This window comes from Quercus robur, chromosome 2 (assembly GCF_932294415.1).
Source record: "Quercus robur chromosome 2, dhQueRobu3.1, whole genome shotgun sequence".
Classification (NCBI taxonomy): domain Eukaryota; kingdom Viridiplantae; phylum Streptophyta; class Magnoliopsida; order Fagales; family Fagaceae; genus Quercus; species Quercus robur.
In genome coordinates this window covers 81,071,694-81,096,238 of record NC_065535.1, presented here as the reverse complement: position 1 = coordinate 81,096,238, position 24,545 = coordinate 81,071,694, and the positions used below count along the sequence as shown (strand labels likewise).

The window sequence follows — 24,545 nt, the reverse complement described above, 5'->3', positions numbered from 1 at the left end:
AGTTCCTATGACTCGCCTTGCAAAAGCATAAACTTCCTTGCAACCAGAAAATTCCCAAAACAATTTCCAACATGACATTTATTGTAATAAATTAGAGTCAACAAATAGAAAATTAGCAAGAAGCCAAAACAAAAACAAAAAATTTATCATCCCAATTCTCTGCAAAGTTATCATTAGAATCAACAAATATAAATTCCTTGCAAACAGAAAATTTCCAACTGACATGAAAAATTTATCATTCCAATTACCTAAATCAAAAATCCTAAGCATTACATGAAGAAGACAGAGACAACTCACCTGTAAATCAGCAAGCAAGTTTTGAAGAAATCGGTACCCAAACAGAGAAGAGAGGCCAGGATGGGTCAGACAGAAGAGATGGGTCAGCGGCATGGGTGAGATGGGTCGGCAACGTGGGGCAGGGGAGTGGACTGGTGAGAGTTGAGCTTCGGTGGTGGGCTGGTGGCGGTGAGAGGATGATGAATCTTGGCAGAGGTGAGAGTTGAGAGAGAGATGTGAGAGTTGAGAGTTAAGAGAGAGGTGAGAGATTTGAACTGAGAATCGGTTAGAAGAAAAAAAAAAATTTTAATAGGAGGTGGGAATAAAAAATTAATTGTGAGTTTAATTTTCAACTACAATGCATAGCCATATATAGTTGTGCACTGTACTTGTGTAGGTAAAAATTTTACCTATACTACCACCAATGTAGCACCCTTTTTGTATATGGTGGTGCTAAAAATAGCTTTTTAGCACCACCATTGTGGATGCTCTAATTAGGCTTCAATAAGGTTAACTAATGGTGTGTTTGGGAAGCACATTTGTGCTTCCCAGATCTGCGTTTTGCGCGTTTTCAACCTTTTTTTTTTTTTTTGGACTAGCGCCATGAACAGTGCAATCAGGCCAATGAACAGTAAATTCATTAATGAACAATACTCAAAATATATATTTTTTTATTATTTTCAGTTTTCAGCAAAATAAACTACATCCAAATGGACCCTAAGAAATCATTCTTTTTGGGCTAACAAAGAAACTAATGGCTTCTTAGTGACATTTAACAAAATGGATTGCCTTTGAGTCTATCTAAAAGGAGAAGAAATCTTACTTAACACACTCGTGGAGCTCACATATTGTGAGATATCCACTGCATAAATAAAACACATACTCATCAATAATTAGATACTTTTCATTTATGTTACATATTCAAATAGTTCAGACCTACCTTTTTTTTCTTTGCGCGGTATGCTTCACCACTTTTAGGTTTAAAATACTCTGCACGCTATTTGCAACTAGGGGCTTTCTGCTTCACTTACGTAGTCTCTTCGACTTGTTTGATGGGAGTTGTGTTCGGCTTTTGAAGAGACAAGTGGCCAATAGCAATAAGTTGTCCACCGACGATTGTTGTTTATAAGTTTGATTTACACGTACTTTTGACATGCAAATTAAATTATTTAAAATTATATATGAGGAAGCTAACTTCTAAAACTAGTTTGACCCATGTTATCTCGACTTCTCTACTCAAACATGCATGTAATTGAATGCTGCTGACCTTGTAGCAATATAGACACAAAAAAGAACCCAACTAAGTTGATGAATTTTTTCAACCAAACAAATAAGAAAGGGGAAAATCACTGTAAAAGCAGCCAATTATGATTTTATGTCTCTCTTAATTTATTGTGAAGTGGACAGAAATCCTTTTATGGTTTAAGAAGTATGCAGTTACATGTTTAAAGTTAATTGAAGAACCCTAAAAATTTAGGTACAATTTATTAGAAATTGTATTAATACAATTTCTAATAAATTGTACCTAAATTTTATCTAAATCTAAAAGTCTAGATGATTCATATTATCCATGTATAATTCATTAAAAAAAATTATAATTAATTTTGTTTAAATGACATGGGACTACATGTAGCTTTAGATTTGTCAAAATTAATATTTGCCATGGAATCATGTTGTTAATTCAAAAGAATGAAGATAGTGGCATGTAACTTTAAAACTTGGAAGTTGGGACAAACTATTGCCGAGGCAATTGATAAATTATTGTTAATGGCAAAATAATTAACATTTTGAAATTTGAAAGGTACAATTTATAGATGTGAGGAATCTTTGGATTTTTTTTTTTTTTTTTTAATTTTCAAAAGTGAATCTGGATGTTTACCTAATTCCAACTTTTTAATTTTTGCCTCCTAAAATAAATTATATGTCAAACGTATGGATTTTTTTTTTTCTAATTTTTTTTCCAATTTAAACATTTGAATTCCACTTTCTCTCTCTCTCTCTCCATTTTTTTCCCTTTATGTTATTTTTTTTTTTGAAACGGAAACATGTCATTTAATTAATTAGAAAAATCAGCATCCTGATACAAAGCTTCCCTAACTATTGGAGGAACATCTTCCATCCAATACAAATCTTGACTAATGTTTCTAGCAAAATGAGCTAACTCATGAGCAACTCTAGCTATTCCCCCCACGCCTAGTACATTCAATCCTAACCCATTGTAATTTCCTAACCAAATGATGAATATCCCCTACAACATTCCCAAGCAAAGAAAAATCATCCTGCAAAGCCGAAACAACTTTCATGACAGAAGAATCCCCTTCAATGACAAGTTCAAAAAAGCCAGCATCAGCGGCAAATTCAATAGCTTTCCGACATGCAAGAAACTTAGCCTCCTCACTAGAAGATACCTCAGGACCCTTTGTTGCCATGGCTGCCATAGCCTCACCTTTTTCATTCCGAATAACTGCACCAAAACCTGAACTGTTAAGAGCCGAAAACAGAGCTGCATCAAAGTTAAGCTTGAAGATTGAAGGAGAAGGGGGCTGCCAGGTGTCCCGAGAAGCTTGCCCTCCATGTGATGGTCCCATTAGTATAGTAGTAGTCTGAAACTCCTCCAGAAACTCTGTTGCTCGATTATTCAACCAGCCTAGATTATGAAACTTACCCCCATGCACAACCCGATTTCTTTGATTCCAAATCAGCCATGCTTGAACTAGCATAACCTCCATATCATGAGACTTTACCTGCTCCATTAAGTATTCCATTAATTGAAGCATATCCACCATACGTGACCCACCTTTCTGCAGAATTTTTAAGCTACCCACCCACACATCTCTAGCCGCACCACATTCCCAAAGCGCATGGACAACTGATTCCGGAAACCTCAAACAAATTGGGCACATCGCATCTACAATAATCTTTCTCTTAGACAGATTCAATTTTGTTGGTAAGATTTCATTACAAGCTCTCCACCCAAACACCTTTATTTTGTTGGGAATTCTAAGCTTCCAAATTGCAGGCCAAACCTCCTTTCCAGCACAACCCCGAGAACTCTCAGCTACCCTTCCTTCGCTCAACACTTTCCTAGCCACCTTGTAAGCGGATTTAACAGTAAAAATCCCCTTTCTTTGGTGCATCCAAATCATACAGTCCTCCACATGTCTTCGGCTGAGCTGTATTCTACAAATAGCTTCTGCATCTTCTTTTTCAAACATATCCATGATAAAATCAGCCCTCCATGCATGCAAGTCTTGGTCAATTAATTCAGCAACAGTCGCCTCACGAACTTCATCTTCCATTAGATTTAGAGGTGCATTTGTTGGATAATTTGGTATCCATTTATCCCCTAGAATCTGTATTGAGTGGCCATTCCCACTCTCCAGCAACATCCAGACTTCAAAATAGGAAAAGCAACCACAATACTCTTCCAAACAAAAGAGCAATTTGGTGACTCCTTAGCAGCAAAGAGAGAAGTTCTTGGAAAATATCTAGCTTTAAGGCATTGGAACACCAAAGAATTATTATCATGCAGCAACCTCCACCGTTGTTTAGCTAGCATTGCTAAATTAAAGGCCTTTAGATCCCTAAATCCCATTCCTCCCTCCCCCTTTGATAGCGTCAATTTTTCCCATCTCTTCCAATGAATTTTCCTTTCATTCCCCACCTGTCCCCACCAAAACATAGCACACATTGCATCCAGCTCATCACAAAGTTTCAAAGGGAGTTGGAAAACACTCATAGTGTAAGTAGGAATGGACTGAGCAACTACTTTAATCAGAATTTCCTTACCAACCTTAGACAACATCTTCCCCTTCCACCTCTGCAACTTTTTCCATATCCTATCCTTCAAGTATGAGAACGTATGATACTTTGTTCTCCCTACTAAGGTAGGCAGCCCTAAATAGGACTCAAATCGGTTCACTTCCTGCACTCCCAAAGTCCTCAGAATGTCTTGCTTCTGACTGGCTGAAGTATTGCTGCTAAAAAAGACCAAGGACTTTTCCAAGTTAATGCACTGGCCTGACGCATTAGCATAAGTCTGAAGCATCTCAGAAAGAACCTCCACTTCATTTTGAGTTGCCCTGCAGAATAAGAGGGAATCATCTGCAAACAATAAGTTATAAACTTTCAGTGCCCCTCTACAAATGGAAGTGCCATGAATTTTGCCATCAGATTTCGCTTTTGCCAACAAAGATGTAAATCCCTCTGCACATAACAGAAATAAGTACGGTGAGAGAGGGTCTCCTTGGCGAATTCCCCTAGACGGAGTCACATTCCCATAAGGCTTTCCATTAAGTAGAATAGAGAATGATGTGGTGGTAACATAGGTCATCACTCTCTCAATCCATTTTTCTGGAAAACCCAACTTTTGCATAATGCCTTGTAAGAATAGCCATTCCACTCGATCATATGCTTTGCTGACTTCCAGCTTCAAAGCCAAAGCACCTGTTTTACCCTTCTTCCTAGCATGCATGGAATGCAAAACCTCATATGCAACAATAACATTATCTGTAATAAGTCTACCTGGCACAAAAGCACTCTGAGTGGGAGAAATAATATAAGCAAGTACTTGTTTCAGTCTATTGGCAAGGACTTTAGAGATAACCTTATAAATGACATTACAGAGGATAATAGGTCTAAATTCAGACATTTTCTCAAGATTCTTCACTTTAGGGATAAGCACAATATTGGTATGATTTAAATTTGGTAACATAACTCCATTATTCAAAAAATCTAACACAGCATTCACTACATCATCACCTACAATATGCTAGAATTTTTTTATAAAACAAGGCATTCATACCATCAGGGCCAGGTGCCTTTGTTGGTCCCATCTGAAATACAGCTTCCTTGATTTCATCAGCAGTAAAATCCCCAGAAAGCATCTCCTGCATGTCTGTAGTTACTCTGGCCGAAACTGTACTTAAACACTCCTCCATTTGATGACATGATCCTGCAGAAAAAAGATTATCAAAATAATCAACTACAACTTTGGCTATGTCCTCCACCTCCTCCACCCACTGCTCTTGTGAGTTCATGATACCCTTTATATGATTCCATCGTCGCCGTTGTGAGGCTTTTGAGTGGAAAATTTTAGTATTTCGATCCCCATGTTTCAACCATGCAACCCTAGATTTCTGTGCCCAATAAATCTCCTGTTTCAACAAGAGATCATCCAATTGTTTACTAATTGCCAAATACTCCACCTTACTTTCATCAGTAGTGATAGCTCTATTAATTCTATCAAGCCGATTCTGAAGGGATTTAATTTCTTCCTCCTCAGGTATAGTTCTTATGTCTCCCCATGCCTTTAATTCATCACCACATGCCCTAATTTTTGCATGCACATCTTCCAAACCCGAAGCCCCACTTCCTTCCAAACTCCATGCGTGCTGAAACCGAGTCTCACAGTCATCTCACAACAACCAACATTCTTCAAACTTAAAACCCTGATCAGCTCTACGATGTTTCTGTCTGAATTTTTGAACCTGGATAGCAATAGGAAGATGGTCCAAAGCATGAGGAAGAAGGTGCACTACATTACTGACCTGAAACTTCTCAATCCACCCCTTTATTGCCACAGCTCTATCAAGTCTTAATTTAGTATTTGCATTACCCGGTCTCTTGTTAGTCCAAGTAAAAGGATATCCTTTGTAACCAAGGTCTTCTAATTGGTAACTCTCCAAGGCCTCCCAAAACTCATTAATTTGGGAGTTATGTGGCTGCCTTATGCTTTGTTTTTCTGAAGAATGGAGTATATCATTGAAGTCTCCAAAACATAACCATGGACCCTCCATAAAAGTCTTCAAATATTCCAACAATTGCCAGGACTTATGTTTTTGTTGTGTCTCTGGCCAACCATAAAAACCTGTCATGAACCAAATAAAACCATCTTCCTCAGTTACCTTAGCTAACATATGGTTTGCAGTATAATTAATCACCTCTAACCTAATATCATTCTTCCATAAAAAAGCTAATCCACCACCAGCATCTGGATGCTTAACAATTATTTTATTCTGAAAAGGCAAGTCACCGTAAAGATTATTAAAACCCTCTGTATCCAACCGTGTCTCCATAAGAAAACACACCATGGGAGCTTGTTCCCTCACTAATTTGTGAAGGCTACGACCTGTCCAAGGGTTCCCAAGCCCTTGGTAGTTCCAACTTAGGATCCTCCTTGCTCCCGGCAAGGGTGGCTCTCCACCCTCGCCGATAAAATAGTTCCAACATCTTCATCTCCAACCTTTCCACACTTAGGCTCCCTAAAATCAGAATGGTCACACAACTCTTCCTCCCCAGTAGAAACACTACTTCTTTTTGCACGGGTAGGCAGCTGCAAAGCTTTAGATGATCCTCCAAGCCCAAAGTCCATTCGGTTAAACTTGGTCCAAGTGGATTTGGGCTTTACAAAACTAGGCCCAACCATCTCCAACCTCTGATCCAGTCCACTAACTTTAACTCCAAACCCGGCTTCCTTAGTTTTACCCATTGCCACCTCAATAAAATCAACCCCAGCTGGTTGCCCCGTCACTTCTCTCATCAGCTCCACATCAGTACCTTCACAAACCGGATCTGAAACCAGTTGTAAAGAATTTCCATCCTGCACGTCGTCTGTTCCGCCCAACTCCACGTTAGCATCTTCTTGGAAAGTAGGTAGTTCCCCTAGATTCTCGGATTCAACTTCAACCTGTTTACTAGGGTTAGTATCTTCCACACCTGCCGCCAGAAAAGTCCCTTACACCGAACTGTAATTTGTAGACTCCCCTGACGTTTGTTCTTTCGCAGCCCCAGCACTACCATAGTTATTTCTTGATGGGAAAGAACGTGGACGCCCTCCCAAAGCTCTTAAAGACTCCCCATATTGATAATCCACCTCCCCATCATTCCTACTAACAGCAAAATGCAATGCACAATGCTTTACATCGTGCCCTAACAGACCACAATAATGGCAAAACAGAGGTAAACGTTCATACTTAAATGTTACCCAACTGCAAGCCCCATCTAAACCAGCAATGAAACCTCCTCTCCGTAGTGGCTTCCCAATCAGCACAGAAACTTTAACTCTCATAAAATAATTCAACTCATCTTGTCGTCGCTACCCTTCAACTTCTTCAACGCTACCAATTCTATTACCAACTTCCCTTGCAACTTGAGGGGAAACCATATTGAATGGTGCACCCCATATTTGAATCCATAAAGAATCCATAGAGAAGCATACTCCAATCGGATATTCCTTACTGTCATCCCCTTATGCCATCTTTGAAGCAATAATAATTGATTATCGAATGACCAAGGACCATCTTGTAGAATACGTGCCATATCAAACTCTGTTTTAAACTTGAATTGGAAGAGATTCGAACCCACCTCAATAATCTGTAAATTGTTCTCCAATCCCCATGCCCTTCTCAATGTAGTCTTTGCTGCACGTTTATTGAATGGTTTACATGTTAAAAACTTCCCAATAAGACTTAAGCTACAACTCTCCCTAGCCTGCACTCTGCCTTTATCGAAGATAGGGATAATCTCCTTTTCATCAGACGTTAGTTTCATATTACCCAACCCGTCAGCCACATCATCTGCCATACTGCCGAGATCACAAAAGAATGAAAGGAAAAAGCAATACCCTTAGACCTAGGTCAAGGGAGGGAAGGCTCGTGAAACACGAGAGAGAGAGAACTCTATGGCTGGGAGAAAACCCTTCCCTTTCTGTTATTCGGTAACGCTATCTTTCTCCAAGTATTGGTGTTGTACTAATTTTGGTGGTGACTCATTTCCTTTGGATAGATTTAGTCTCGTTAAAGTTGCATTATACAACGGAGTTTTAATGTGATTTGGGACTATCCAATGTAAAATTGAGTTCTATATCGTGGATATCTTGCACGCACAACAAACGTGTTAGCTCCTCAGTATGCGATTAGAAAGATGCATTTGTATGAATGGAGGAGAGTCCTTTAATAACACTTTGTTCTCTTTCTTTTTTTACTTCAATAAAATTTGCCAGTTTTTTTTTTTTTTTTTTTTTTTTTATTTACAAAAAAAAGAGATAGAGAATTTTTATTCAAGTTGAGATACATTTAAGTCACATATCCAACGTTAGTGTTATTGTTTTTCTTTTATTTTTATTTTTGAGCGTTGTTTTTTCATACCTAATATTTTATCATGATAGCTTTTTGTTTTGAAATTTGCATCTAGAATTGCTTATATTGTATTAGTTTCTATTATGAATAAGTACTCATTCTTTAGTGGGTGCAGCTTGTGTCTAGTGAAAGTTTTCACTGGACACAAGCCCTTCCCTTCTTTAGTGTACTCTCTCTCCCACTAACTTCGGTGCAATCTTTCTCTCTCCTTCCTTCCATGAATTCCAAATTTCCAATGCAATTATGCAAACGAGAGAGAAAGATTTATTTATATTTGTTTATAATTTAAATAAATAAATAAATCTCGCATCATATTATTATTATTATTGATGATGCCAAAATCATCAGTAGTTGAGATCATCCAAATGACTTCAGCGTAACCTGCAAGATAGCAAGAAAATGTAACAAATAGGTCACCGGCGTGGTGCCAGCCGATGAACCTCCGATGACAAAGTTAGAATGATAGAGAGATAATTGGGAAATTCTAGCTGATGGGAATATAATTCTGATCATGTCCTTTACGTTTGGTGGAATGTGCCTTATATAGGCCTCTACTCTCCTAGCCATTGGAACCACCATTAATGGTAGTTTAATTTTCTATCTCGGTAACGCCCCTAACACTTAATGTAGGGATGTGGAGCCTTCTGATACTTAATGCACAAATATGGAGACCTCTGAGTTGCCTCTCTATTTACTTCGTCCAATCATAACGGCTCAGTTAGTAATGGCTTCATTTATGGCTTGTTCTTCGTCCATAGCTGCGTCTGGACGAATAATGCCTTCTAGTTCATCAATTATTATTGTCTTAAAAAGTTTTAAGAGTATATTTAAAAGTTATAAACAATTTGGTATTTTTTTATTTTATTTTTATAAATATGAATCCTATGATATATTGATAGTATTTTAATTGATTATTAAATTAATTATGACATCGACTCCTAGTCGAACCCTAATTGAAACCTCAAACCTTATACCTCTATATTTTTTGATTCTTTCAATAGTTCAATTTTAAAATATGTTTATAATTACCTATAATTTTTTAATTAAAAAAGAAAACTACATTTTGACTGTTTAGATGAAGTATATGTGAAGTGTACTTTCGATAATAAAAAATTATATATATATATATATACACTTTTCTGATAATTAAAAAACCTTTAAATTATAATGTTGGAATAGATCAAGCAAAAAATTTATTTAAAATTGTGAGGTAGATTGACAACATCAAGTAGGTTAAAGTTGCACTGATTACTTAAGGGTTCTAAATACAATTTTATGTTTTCATTAAAGAAAATAAACTCAGACATTGTTTGTAGTACCTTTCCACGGGGCACTTTCGTGGGTTATGTAGAGTTCATAAGCTCCATTGAAGGTCAAAGTTATATTCATTGAGCAAAAAGGATAAATATTGTTGCACACACTTTCCACACAATTGAAAAAGTAATTGAAATCATGATTTGAAGTCACGATTTTCATATATAAAATTGTTATGGTTTTAAAAATCGAACCGGACTGGCCAGCTCAACCGGGAACTGGACACCAATTTGGTCTAGTTATCTTTAAAAACCGAAAACCAAAGAAAAGTAAAAAACTGCCAATTCAACCAAAAAAACCAGGAACCGCTATGGTTAAACCGGTTCTTGAATTTGAAGGAGAATAAGAAGAAAAACTGGAATAAAATGGAACAAACTTCTTAAATTTGCACTAAAGTAAAATTGGGGAAAATTTTCAGATTTGTGGGTGAAAATAAAATAAAAGAGATACTTTTGTTGGATGATATGTATAAAAAATCCAAGCTTTGACTGGAATAAAATGTCGAGGAAGACTGTTCAAAACTTATCTTGAGAAAGATAAAGACTTGTGAGATTTGAGAGAGGGGCTGAGAAGATGTCTACTGCATTACCGAAAAAGTGTGGAATGAAAACTGAGGAGTAAAATTTAAAAAGGAGTGTGAATATTATTTGAGGCATTGGAGTAGGTGGTAATGTGTGGTTATAGATTTATGGGAAATAAGAAAAAGAAGGAAAAAACAAAAAAGAAAACAAGAGTAAACGTGTGTGAGTGTGACTATTGCTATGAAAGAAAACAAGAGTAATCTGATTTGAATGCTTGTCTAGTCATTCTGACATTTAGAGAACTTTGGTTTTCGGTTTTTTTTTTTTAATAAATTGTTAAAAGTTGAAAGTCAAAATATCAACCTATTATTTATATAATTCAGCCAAAAAAAAAAACTATTATATATATATATATAATTTATATATAGCAAATTATACTTTGTCAACAATTTATTTCATGAAAAATAAAAATTCACATAAAATTTATTTAAATATTTTAAATTAAATTATTAATGACATCATCGATTCGACCATCGATTCAACCTCAATTAGACTATAAAATCAATAATTAGTTCATTTATCGGTTCTTTAGTCGTACCAATTTTTAAAATTATGGGAATTGTTTCACAATTTCAAATACTTTTTTAGTTGCGTGAAAGTATATGCAATAAACACTTCAAGCAAACTTTAGCAAAAGTTGCACTTTGATTGTTTTGGAGCGTCATTACCAAAAACCAATCCAATTAATGTCAAAATCGAAGTTGGTGACTCTGTCCAAAAGTACTTGTTCATTTAATTCAGTGAAGGAAAATGATTCCATTAGATAAAGCTAATGAGCTGATTGGCATCTCAAATATTGTTTATTTGTTACCCGCAGGAGAGATAAGACCTAAGAGATCTAGCCCAAAACGGGACATGATTATGAAAGTGAAATAAGATTAGGGTTGGGATGAAAAAGACAAAAATGTGCCCAAAAAGAAGAAAAATAATCCACTATACATGATTTTGTTAAAATACCATTATCTAGTGTTGACCTCACATAAGCATCCACTCAAAAAATATATAAGAAGATTTATCTCAAAACTATGGTTTTTTTCGAAGGAATCCAATTGAAATTTAACTCCTAATACAATTTTTTTTTTTTTTTGGATGAGAAAACTCATAATACAGTTTGAAGGTTGTATCCACTTATCATTTAAAATTGTTAATATATCTATTTCTACTTTTGAGAAAACATATGATTTTTTTTTTTTTTTAAAAAGATCCATTTGATACGTGTATTTAAATAACAATTTTCAGTTTTTTGAAAATACGTGTGAGTGAAAAAGTGTATGAAAATACGTGTAATATTATTTAAAAACTGAAAACATATGTTTAAATACATATACCAAAAATGGGCCAAAATTGCTCTAAATACAGTAAAAGAGTTCACACACATAGTCCTTGTTCTCAAAAAAATAAAAAAGTTAAAAATCGAATCGGACTGATCAATTCAACGAGGAACCGGACACCAATTTGGTCTAGTTATCATTAAAAACCGAAAACCAAAGAAAAATTAAAAACCGCCGGTTCAACTAGGAAATCCAAGAACCGCTATGGTTAAACCGGTTCTTGAATTTGAAATAGAATAAGAAGAAAAATTGGAATAAAATGGAACAAACTTCTTAGATTTGCACCAAAGTAAAATTGAGGAAAATTTTCAGATTTGTGAGTGAAAATAAAATAAAAGAGATACTTTTATTGGATGATATGTATAAAAAATCTGAGAAGATGTATACTGCATTACCAACAAAGTGTGGAAAGAAAACTGAAGAGTAAAATTTAAAAAGGAGTTTAAATTTGATTTGAGGCCTTGGAGTAGGTGGTAATGTGTGGTTATAGATTCAAGGGAAATAAAATAAAAAATAAAAAATAAAAAAAGAAGGAAAAAACAAAAAAGAAAACAAGAGTAAACGTGTGTGAGTGTGAATATTGCTATGAAAGAAAACAAGAGCAATCTGATTTGAATGCTTGTCTAGTCATTTTGACATTTAGAACTTTGGTTTTCGGTTTTTATTTTTTTTAATAAATTGTTAAAAGTTGAAGGTCAAAATATCAAACTATTATTTATATAATTCAGCCAAAAATAACTATTATATATATTTATATAATTTTTATATAGAAAATTATACTTTGTCAACAATTATTAAGTAGGAAAAAATGAAGAATAAAGAAAATCTTTCATTTTTTTAATATTTTCTTAATATAATTTATGAAAAATAAAAATTCACATAAAATTTATTTAAATATTTTAAATTAAATTATTAATGACATCATCGATTCGACCATCGATTCGACCTCGGTCGGACTATAAAACCAATAATTAGTCCCTTTATTGATTCTTTAGTTGTACTGATTTTTAAAACTATGGGAATTGTTTCACAATTTCAAATGTCTTTTTAGTTGCGTAAAAGTACATGCAATAAACACCACTAGCAAACTTGAGCAAAAGTTGCACTTTGATTGTTTTGGAGTGTCATGACCTTGTGATTTTGAGTACAAAAGTTACTACCATTACCAAAAACCAATCCAATTAGTGTCAAAATCGAAGTTGGTGACTCTGTCCAAAAGTACTTGTTCATTTAATTTAGTGAAGGAAAATGATTCCATTAGATCAAGCTAATGAGCTGATTGGCATCTCAAATATTGTTTATTTGTTACCCGCAGGAGAGATAAGACTTAAGAGATCTAGCCCAAAACGGGACATGATTATGAAAGTGAAATAAGATTAGGGTTGGGATGAAAAAGACAAAAATGTGCCCAAAAAGAAGAAAAAGAATCCACTATACATGATTTTGTTGAAATACCATTATCTAGTGTTAATCTCACATTTTGATGAACGTGTTGATCTCACATAAACATCCACTCAAAAAATATATAAGAAGATTGATCTCAAAACTATGGTTTTTTCGGAGGAGTCCAATTGAAATTTAACTCCTAATACAGTTTTTTTTTTTTTTTTTTGGTTGAGAAAACTCCTAATACAGTTTGAAGATTGTATCCACTTATCATTTAAAATTGTTAATATATCTATTTCTACTTTTGAGAAAACAAATGTTTTTTTTTTTTTGAAAAAAGAAATTGCTCTAAATACAGTAAAAGAGTTCACACACATAGTCCTTGTTCTCGAAAAAAAGTTAACATAGTCGTGCAATAATTCACAATCACATCAAAGTAGATAACATGAATTTAAACAGCAATTGTTTTTTCTTAAAGAAAAAATATATAATTCGAACAAACAAGTCATTGTCACCTCATGGATTGAAACACGCATTCCTAATTAATCGGACCAACTGAGCGGTGCATTAAATAGTAAAAAATCCAAAAGCAAAAAAAGAGCCTTATAAACGTTGCTTCACTTAATTTGTGATGCCTTTCTTAAATATTTGACTGGACATTATTGTTCAGAACTCGTTATGGTTGCAATAATTCCCAATGGTTGAGAGATTCATAAGCCACGTGTTGCATACCCAATTTATATGGTAATGCCGCAGCTAACTTGGCTTCTCATTGAGTCTTCTTTCGCTTTCATATTTGAGAGTGAAATCCCAAATGTGTCCATAAAATCCATGCTTCGGGTTAATGTAGTAGGTTAGAGTTTGTTGACCTACGTACAACCCAAAACCTTTTTTTATTTCCCCTTCTCTTGTTTACTTTGTGCCAGTAATATATATATATATATATATATATATTATTGATAATTCGAAAGCTATAATAGGAGAGGGAGATTTAAATTGTGGATGTACGGTTGAAAATATCAAAAAATGCGAATTAGTTAAATTACAAAACTCTTAACTTATGCTAGTAGTATTAGTAGAGCATGAGATATGACACTTTTTATCTACAACCATGATGGAGGGTTTTTATTTAAGCCTAAACAGTTAAAGAAGTTGTAAGCATTCTCTAGGTGAGTTTAGCCATAAACTAACTTCAATATTCTCAATGAAGTCCAAATAATATCAGATTTTCTGTTAGTGGGCATTTCATAAGTGAACTAATATTGCGGTTCAAAATCAGAATGTTAGCCCCTAATTAACAAAATCATAAAAAAAAAATATCGTCGCGGACCAATCCCCTTGATGGTGTGACCATAATAGAGTCAGCATATAGAAGCTGTGTAACAATGATGGGCTAAAGAAGAAGCTGTCGACTATTCGACATACACCTTTTCAATTAATACCAGATTTGACCACAAATTTTTAATTCAAAAACCTTTAAAACACGTTTACCTAACAAACTAACAATAATGCACGAGATTTGCAGTGTACAATAATTCGTATATCTTACTGCATGGATTCTAACCAGAAATTCTTTTCTCTATTACTTTGAATAAAGAATTGTTGTTTTAATCTACAAATTACAAAATTAGTATTATCTTCATTTTTCATGTTTAATGGAGAGTCAATTTCACAATCAATTAATAGCCTACATTACAGCACATCAATTTTTGTGTGGATAGGATATCATATCACGTACATATTTATAATTATAAAATTTAAATTGGACCATAAATATAGCGTGTGTGTGAACACTTAGACAGAGAAGGAAAAATTGCATCACATGCACACACACACACACACAGCCTTTTGCTATATAGGTGAAGAGTGAATACAACCAGATTCTCAAAAAAAAAAAAAAAAAAGAATACAACTAAGATATCGTAGGGTCCGACTAAGATCAATCATTAGCCGTATTTCTGCTCAGTGTGATCAGTGGCAACCCTAGCTAGTTCTTTTAAAGCTCGCAAAACAGAGAAGTTGGGTATACCTGGGCCAACCTGGTGCAGTTGAGTTATTTGATGTGCTTAAATATTTAATAAGCACCTTTTTTGTACGTGTTCTGCTATTGTCCATATATGAAGAGAATTTTTGTAAAATCGGTTTTGCTTCCTTCGAATTTATTTCGTTCAAGTTGCAGTTTGGTTAACCACCATTAATATTTTTGTACTTGTTCTGCTACCGTCCATACGAAGAGAATTTTTGTAAAATCGGTTTTGCTTCCTTCGAATTTATTTCGTTCAAGTTGCAGTTTGGTTAAGCACCATTTTTGAACGTGTTCTGCTACTGTCCATACGAAGAGAATTTTTGTAAAATCGGTTCTGCTTCCTTCGAATTTATTTCGTTCAAGTTGCAGTTTGGTTAACCACCATTTTTGTACGTGTTCTGCTACTGTCCATACGAAGAGAATTTTTGTAAAATCGTTTTTGCTTCCTTCGAATTTATTTCGTTCAAGTTGCAGTTTGGTTTTCGTATATATATTATTCTAATCTAATATAAGCGTGTGTGTATGTATATGTAAATATATATATATATATATATATATATTTATATATATATATATATATATATTTATTTATATATAGGGATGGAGCTAGAACTTAGAGTTAGGGAGGGCAAAAATATAAATAATTTTATTTTTTGAAACTCTAAGTAAGCATTCATTTAGAAGAGAAATGTTATGTCCATAATATTTTCATTACATTTATACAACAAATCGTAAGTGGTAAGTTATTATTGATTATTATGAGTGAGCAAAAAAGCAATTTAAGTTGTGAATTCAAATTAGAACCAATAACAACTTACCGCATGTCAAGGCTGGCTCTTCTACTAAGCCAATTAAGCAATTGCCTAAGGCCCCCAAGTGGAAGAGAGACCCCAAAATTTTAGAAAAAAAAGGGTAGTAGGGAAAAAAAATTTTGGTTTTAGATGAATCTAAAAAAATCCGGCACATCATTTTGACCAAAAAACAAAAGTTCTGGTATATCCGGTTAAACATTGGTAGCACAAAAAAAGTTTTGGGTCTAAACAAAATCAATTTTCCCCAAATAACATTATTATCCTCTAGACAAACCAAAATTCAACAAGATAAACTACAAATCCGGTCTAAGAAATTAACCGCAAAACAATCACAAATCAAAACAAATAAAAAACCTCAAATCCATAAAATTTTTACCGTTTCTCTTTCTCATTCTTGCTCTGCTTCTTTCTCTCAGCTCTTGCTCTCCACCTCTCTCATTCTTTCTCTCCATTGTTGCTGGCTTCTTGGCTCAAGCTTTCTCCAATCTAAATGATCCAATCACATATGATCTAAAAACTCTGAACTGATTGAGGAGTGAGGACTGCCGATTGTCTTTTTTTTTCCTTTTTGCTGTAGCATTTTGATTCTGCAGATGGATGGGTTTTGACTTTTGAGGTATAAGACTTGGCTTTCTCTACTTTTTATTTGTTAAGACTTGGCCTGTTTATATTGAGTTATGGCTGGACGTTTGGGCCTTCAATTTTTTTTTTTGGTTATAGGTGTAATAGGATTTGTTTTGTGTTTTTTGTGGGTGGGTCTTATTAATAAGACTTGTATGGCCATCTTGGCATCTTCTTGGCTGGGCTGGGCTTGTACTTTTGTTATGGCTCTGCTTAATTTTTTTTTAAAACTTTAATCTCGTGTTTATATAAATATATATAGTTATTGGTAATATAATGAATAAATATTTATTTATGCAAGTTGAGATTGCTAAAAACTTGTTATTGTTCGGTGAAACTACAACAATACTTTTTATATAAATCAGGTTCTATTTCTCATTTTCTCTACACTTGAAAGTTATTTTTTATTTTTAGTCTTTATAAATATATTGCTTGATTAGAAATGTCTACAAGAAAATATGCATTTGGATATGAAAAACCTAAAAAAAGAAAAAAAGAAGAAAAATTAATTGAGTCTAAAAAATGATCAATTGATAAATTTGTTATTAGTAATAAACAAAATATAACACAAAATTTAGATGAAAATATCACAAATGAGCAAGAAATTCAACAAAAAGGGTTAGAAGATAATGAAATGATACAATTGCAAGATAACAATGATGTTCAATTTTGCAATACAACAAATCTCGATAATGAACTTCAAAAGAATTTAGAAGAAAATGAAAATAATAATAATATGTTGAATTATATTCCTTCAAATATTTATGATCCAGGTAATTGGAAAAATATTGACACAAAATTAAGAGATTTATTAGTAGAAAGAGGTCCAATTAGCTATATTATCGATTGAAAATGAGATGTTAGAAGAACTTGAATACAAAAATTTAATTAGTCAATTTGCATCTCAAAATGAAAGAAAAATAAATTTTAAATGAAATATATTATAATATAAAAATATTAAATAAATATTAATTTAATTAATACATAAGTATAAAAAAGGCCCCATTTTAATTCTTGCCTTAGGCCTCGAAATGTCTAAGGCTGGCCCTGCCGCATGTCATTTGTTGTGAAAATATTGTGGACGTAGTAGCACTTCTCAATTTAGAAAGTTAAGCTTTTTTTTTTCTTTTTTCTTTTTTTTTTTTAACTTTTTTTTTGGGTGTCTTTTGTGTTGTCAAATGTGTGTGGATGTTCACTTAGACTAGTTAGAATTGGCTTAGGAATTTTTTATTTTATTTTATTTTTTGTTTGTGTCTTGCATGGGTTTGTTTTGGGGTGTCGTTTGGGCTTAAGTTTGTTTTTGGTAAATTTTTTTGTTAAGCTTGTTAAATTTATTTCAAATTTTAGATCAATAAAAATTGTTATAACCTTTAAGAAGATCAATAATATTGTTGAGAGGACAAAGTGCAAATTTATTAAAACAAATTGCTAAAATTAATACATACACATATATACTAAAAAAAATTTGAAAAAATTTAGGGGGGTGGGGGGGGCACTGCCCCCCAAGTCCAACTATTGTTCCGTCACTGTATATATATATATGTGTGTGTGTGTGTTTGTATGTGAAGCTCATTCTTGAAAACTTGAATTCTGACTCTTACCCCCATACCCCATATGTTAAAATGGCTTTTGTAAGGACTAGATTTGACCTCCAGTCCACTAACAGTGAATGATCACCCAATATGCCCAACACAATATATTTGTTAGAAAATGGATTATATAAGAGAGTAGCTCAATAAATCAAGTATGGACCTTAATTGTTCATATTCAAGCCAAGAAGACAAACACAATGTTAAGGAAAGCTCTCCTTGGTTATATCCAAGGATAAAGTGTTCTTATATTACTCAAGTTATCTAATACAAGGTGTTCTTTTTCTTTCTCTCTTTCTTTTTTCCTTCTTAGATTACATGCCCCATTTTTCACGGAGGGCCTTTTCCTTACATAGTCCTGTTCTTTTCAATTCTAGCCTTCCATTTGTTGATCACATAAGTGATCTCTTGGATGCTTGTCCCATCAGAAACCTTCTGTAAGTTTTGTGAGTAGCTGTGAACTGAAATATTTCTACTTAGGGGTCATTTCCACATAAATGCGGCCGGTTGATTAGGTGCAGAGTGTTTAATGCGGTGATAGCAGCCTTTTTCTCAAATAGTTCTTAAGTTATTGTTGACTCCTTTCCCTGAAACTTATCCTAAGAAGTATGGTTACCCTTTGCACGGTATTCTCTAGGCAACGGGGTTCCAACCTTCCACAATGCTTTCTCAAGGAAGTTCGGATCCTCGGGAGACACCATCTGTTCGTTATTAATCGTCCTTGTCCTCGACCCATTGACCCCATACTCATTTCACCGTTCGACTATCCTTGGGTTCCTATATGTCCTCGGGCATGGCTCATGGCCCAACACTTTTGCTCAGCTCACTTATCCCCACAGCTTTAATTTGGTATTCATTCCGTTACTGTAGTTGTCAATTGCCATATGTAAGTTAGTACGTGAAAATCTAAGTAAATGAACTCTTTTATATTAATTTGTTTCTAAAATAATAATAATGATGATGATGATGATGATGTGTATTTTTTAAATAGTCAAAAAGTTTTGAAGAATCATGGGTTTATCGATTATTATTTCATGTATAATTGGTATGAATTTTTTTTTAATGTTCTAATTGATTGTTCATTTTCAAAAGTTGTCTGCCTGTAGTTTAATATTTTACATTTTACTCACATGAGGTTAGCTTTTATGTCTCTCTCCTCCAAAAACACAAAAAAAAAAAAAAAACGTAAAAATACAAGATCAAATAAGATAAAAAAGAATCCAACGGAATACTTGCATTATAAAATTTCAAACCACTGGTAAACAACTTAAATTTTGGTCAAATCACGGAAGGGTAAAATGTCAAATTTCAAATCATAGGTAGGCAATTTAAATTTCGGTTAAACCACAGGTTGGTAAGTTGTAATTTTACCCAAACCCAAGTAAGGGCCCAAGGGTGCCGGGCTCCCCCCCACCTACGCGGGGTCCAATTTTTTTTTAATAGTTATTATATATTTTATTTTGTAGTTAAGCCCCCCTTACAAAACCTTAGGCCCCATTTTCCCTCAATAAGCATAGCTAGCCTCACCCAAATAACAACTATCCAACCCAAAAACTTAACCAAAAAAAAGATAAAAACATTCACAATGGTGATTATATTTTAGCAAAAAAAACTATTTTACCACCCAAAAACAAAAAAAAAATCATGTGTTATTGAAGAAGTTAAAACTAAATTTTTTTAAAACTAAATTTTTTGCAACTACAATAAAATGACATAAATACCAATTGACAGTAGTAAGTTGTTAAAAATACAATATTTTATTAAGATTATATCCCTTCCTTCAATTAAAAACTCAAATTCTCTCTCTTCCTTTATTATTTTAATGAATTGTTTTTATTATTTTAAATGAAGTGATAAAAAAAAAATAGAACATTTTATATTGGTTGTATTGTAAAGTGAGGTGGTAAAATAGATAAACTAGCTTTTTAAGGTGTTAAAAGCTAAAATTTTTAGCAATACCACTGTGAATGCTCTAACTTCAACCAAAAAAAAAAAAAAAATCTTTTTGTTTTTGTTTTTGTATTTGTTGATAAATGATTGCATCTTAATGTATTTAGAAATGACGATTTTGTGTATTTATAATTTTTTAATACTATATATGGACACCTATTTGGAGTTTTTTTTTTTTTTTTCTTTATACTCCGGCCCCCGCTAACTTAGATTCCTGGGTCCATCCCTAAATTTACCCTTTGAAAAATGTATACATTGAAAAAAAAAAAAAAAAAAAAAACTCATCGTAAATGTTAGAGAAATATTAGGCATATTTGCTCAATGTAATAAATCCAAGCCCACCTATTTTGTGTGCAAAGGAAATCTCCTACTTGTACTAGAAGTCTAGAGTTTAGTTTATTGTAATACATGTTATGTACTACATTCTTACATAATAAAAATGTAGCCCTTAAGGGTTTCCTCCGTAGTCGTAGGCCGACAAGGCTGAACCATATAATTATCATGTTCTTGTGTTCTTATTCTATACTACCTCTTTCACATCTACTCTAGTGTATACAATACATGTAGAGCCAAACTTTGTTCTTGGCATTAAGCAAAATATCTCTACCAAGCAAAGAAGATTCCCACATGTTGTGAACAAATCTACCTCCATCACCGCCACTTGCCTTGCTACCTCTTGAATCTAAACTCCACGGCATCACGTGGTTACCGTTGCTCGTCATTGTGTCAAGGATCCATAGACACATTCAAGCCGTGTTTGTCCAATCTCAGATTTGTGCAAATCAAGCCTTCATCAAATAAAACCATTCACACGGTCTTGCTCCCTGGCATCCTGCAAGAAAAACTCTGAAATTCGGTCTCCATCAATAGTTGCACGCATCACCACGCATAGTCACTAGCTCTGGCAAATCTTCCACACACCTCTTCAAATTCTTGACTCCTAGATCGTCTTTTTGTGCACACGCACTGCCATGTAGGCCTTGTCGTCCACCGATCTACAAAACCCAGGAATCTAGTCCTCATATGACGTCACACGTACTCTCATGCACCTTCTTGGATTTTCCATACATTCCACGCACCGATAAGTAACACACAAACCGAAAAACTCCGTTGACATCATCCTATCCACATCAGTGGCCCTGCAAGCATGCCATGAAAGCCCTAGATGACGTCACTACCATGTTATAATCTAGTCATTGCCATGTTAGCATCCGGATGCCACGTCAGCATCACCACGGGTTACTCGACCCAGTTTCTTGGATCCGAAACCGATTAATGATGTCAACATGACATATGACCTGTTGACCTTTGGAGATTTGACTTCCTATGTTGATTTTGACCAATAATTGACTGTTGACTTTGATCAAAAGTCAAAATTTATGGAAAAGGCCTATCTTGCTCAGTTTTTCGCGTAGATTCCAATTTTGGACATCATTTTTTCATTTGAAGCTCTAAAATCTCTCAATTGGCCAATTTATCATTGTGGTTTCTTAAAGACTTTCTTCAAGGCATCTTCTCAAGTTTATCAAATCTCAATCATTCATCGAGCTTCCACCTTAAGTTTGAAGAGGATTGTTAGAGATATATTAGACATATTAGCCCAATGTAATAGGCCCAAGCCCACCTACTTTGTGTGCAAGGCAAGTCTCCTATTTATTTTAGAAGACTAGGGTTTAGTCTACTATATATACACATGTTATGGTTTATTGTAATACAGGTTATGTACTACACTTTTACATAATAAAGATGTAACCTTTAAGAATATCTTCCATGGACATAAGCCGAAAAGGCTGAATCACCTAACTCGTGTTCTTGTGTTCTTATTCTATGCTACCTCTTCTACAACTGCTCTACTATATACAATACGGTATACATCAATGCTAATATTTAACAGTGAATAAGCTGATAAATTACCTTCTTCTTCTTCTTCTTCTTCTTCTTCTTCTTTTTTTAAAGGAAAAATGCAAAAAATATCCCATGAACTTTAAGTCAAAATCAAACTAGTCCATGTGTTTCCATTTTCATAATATAGTTCCAAAAATGGGAGGAGAAATTTGAAAAGATGCGTAAACATTGATTATAAAAGTAAATTAGTCACAAAATCTTTGGTATGTTTAGAGAGTGGGGAATGATAAAAGATTTTATTGGTCATTTAGTCATAAAATAGCATATTTTGTTGGGTAAGAACTTATAGGAAGCAACCAAGCATCTTCCCAGCCATATATTACTCGATGGGGTCATCCTCATTATGTTATTTGTAATACATAAGATCAGTAGGGGAAGCAAAAAGTGGACAATGAAATGGTTAAGAGTGTTTGTAGCTTAATAAGTATCGGTTTTTCAATGAAAGAAAAAATAGGATTCAAACCTCTATTTCCCCACTTGGCATTGTCAAAGGCAGCTTATATAGAATCTTGCATCAAATAAAATTCTGATGAGAAGAGAAGACAGTGTGGCAAATTTGGTAAGAAGTTAAAGGAAAAAGTTAACGAATGCTATAAAGTTATTGATTTAGAAAAAATTTTAGAAATATATTATGGGAAAAGAATAAATAAATTAATTTTTTTGGTGGCTTTTAATATTTTCAATAAAAGTTGTGTCAAAGCTTTTTTTTAAAATGGTTTACTAACAATTACCCTATGAGCACACATAAAATTAACCCATAAGTTAATAACAGTCCCCGTCCAATGTTACATGAGGAAGTTGATGCCTGATGAGGTTTTGACAATTATAATGCACCTAACGTTAATTGTAAAAGCAGTAGTATTATAGATTGACAATTTGTATAAAGCCTATTTAAGGACGATATCCCATTGACTGTAAAGGCTTCCCAACTGCTTCTAATGGCCGCTATGTTTGAGCCTATTGTACTACCATGTTCGAGCGTATGTGATGTGCTAAGTACTATATTTGTTATCATCTACTAATTCGGCACCATTAAATTGTATAAAAAGGCCAGTGAACGTCAATTTTTAGAAATTAGTAAACGTCGTTTGGATTGATGAGATTTTCCTATTTGTAGCAAAAATAATAGACCTTTCCTAATATAAGTAAATATGGTAAGGTGGTTGTCACTTAAAAGAGAAACAATGTTTATCAATTGAACAAGGCTCAAAAATTTCCTTAATTAGGGAGAGATGCGACAGGTGTTTGTTTTGGTGATTTATAACTAGGAGGTTGTTAGGGAACATTTGAAAATGTATTTGATAAGAGTGTTTAATAAAAGTGTTTGAGTCACCGTTCTCAGTTTAAAATATTCAAATAAGAGCATCCACGTTAGTGGAGTTATTTTTTAGTTATTTGACACCGCAAAAAACTACTTTATTTATTTTACTTTATCATTTTACAAAACATTCAACATCAGTGATTTTATTTTAGTTTTTTACACAAAAAAATAATATAAATACTATAATAAAATAATATTTTGTTCAACAACCAAAAAAACACCACAACCACCGTCTAAAGCCATGGAAGAACCAAAGAAGAAGAACAAGAAAAGAGAGCAGAAAAACCAAAAAAAAAAAACACTAGCAAAGTTATGGGCAAAAACCAACCCAAATCAAAAGCACAAATTGAGAGGCCGAAACCCACAACCCAGCCCGAGAGGCCGAAACCCATTCTCGAAACATAAGCCCAAACCGAAACCCATGCTCGAAACACAAACCCAACCTGAAACACAAACTAAGCCCGAAATCGACGCCGAAACACAAACACAAACACCAAAATCCATACCGAAACACAAACACAAAGCCGAAAATGGGTCAGCGATAGAGGCTTAGGGCTTGGGGCTTGTATTGGCGACGAGTTGAGGAAAAAAGATGGTCGAAGCTGAGCAAGGATGGAGGAAGAGAGAACAAAACTCGTTTGGGGGAATTGAAGAGAGTCTGTGTAACAGGAATAGAAACAAAAAAAAAAAAAAAAACAAAACAAAACAAAACAAAAAAAAAAACAAAAAAAGGGGGGGGGGGGGAAAGAAACATTACTTTAATGGGAAGTTTAATAAAAAAAAAAAAAAAATATATATATATATATATATATTTTTGTTTTAGCTTCTTACTATAGTGCACAACCATTGTAGATGAGGAATAGACGAGGAGCTAAAATTTTTAAGTTTAGCTCCACCATTGTAGCTCACTTTTTAGAATTGGTGATGCTAAATAACTATATAGCTATTTAGCACCACCAACGCTAGTGCTAAAATGTGTTTTGAGAACACTTCAAGGGTCTTTTTAGTTTTTAAGTAATAATTTTGCATAATTACTTTGAAAACTGTGAGACTCATGTTGACAACGCATAAACACACATTTTCTTAAAAACACATACTCATATCAAACACTCAATTGTGTTTTTTCACTTTTGAAAAAATATGCTATTAAAAACATGGTACCAAACATTGGTTTTTTTTTTTTTTTTTTTTTTTTTTTTGCATTATAAGTATTTTAAACACGTGTTTTTACAAAAATTTTTAAATTATATTTTTCACATCATTTTAAAAACCAATACCTAAACACTCTTAAGGGC

At 33.8% G+C, this 24,545-nt stretch overlaps 1 protein-coding gene across 1 annotated transcript; it reads right to left on the bottom strand.

The window, feature by feature from the left end:
- Nucleotides 1-2,450: 2,450 nt before the first annotated feature.
- On the bottom strand, nucleotides 2,451-3,575 carry LOC126704117 (uncharacterized). Its single transcript, XM_050403150.1, has one exon. It carries the CDS (start codon nucleotides 3,573-3,575, stop codon nucleotides 2,451-2,453), a length of 1,125 nt encoding a protein of 374 aa, XP_050259107.1.
- Nucleotides 3,576-24,545: the final 20,970 nt, after the last annotated feature.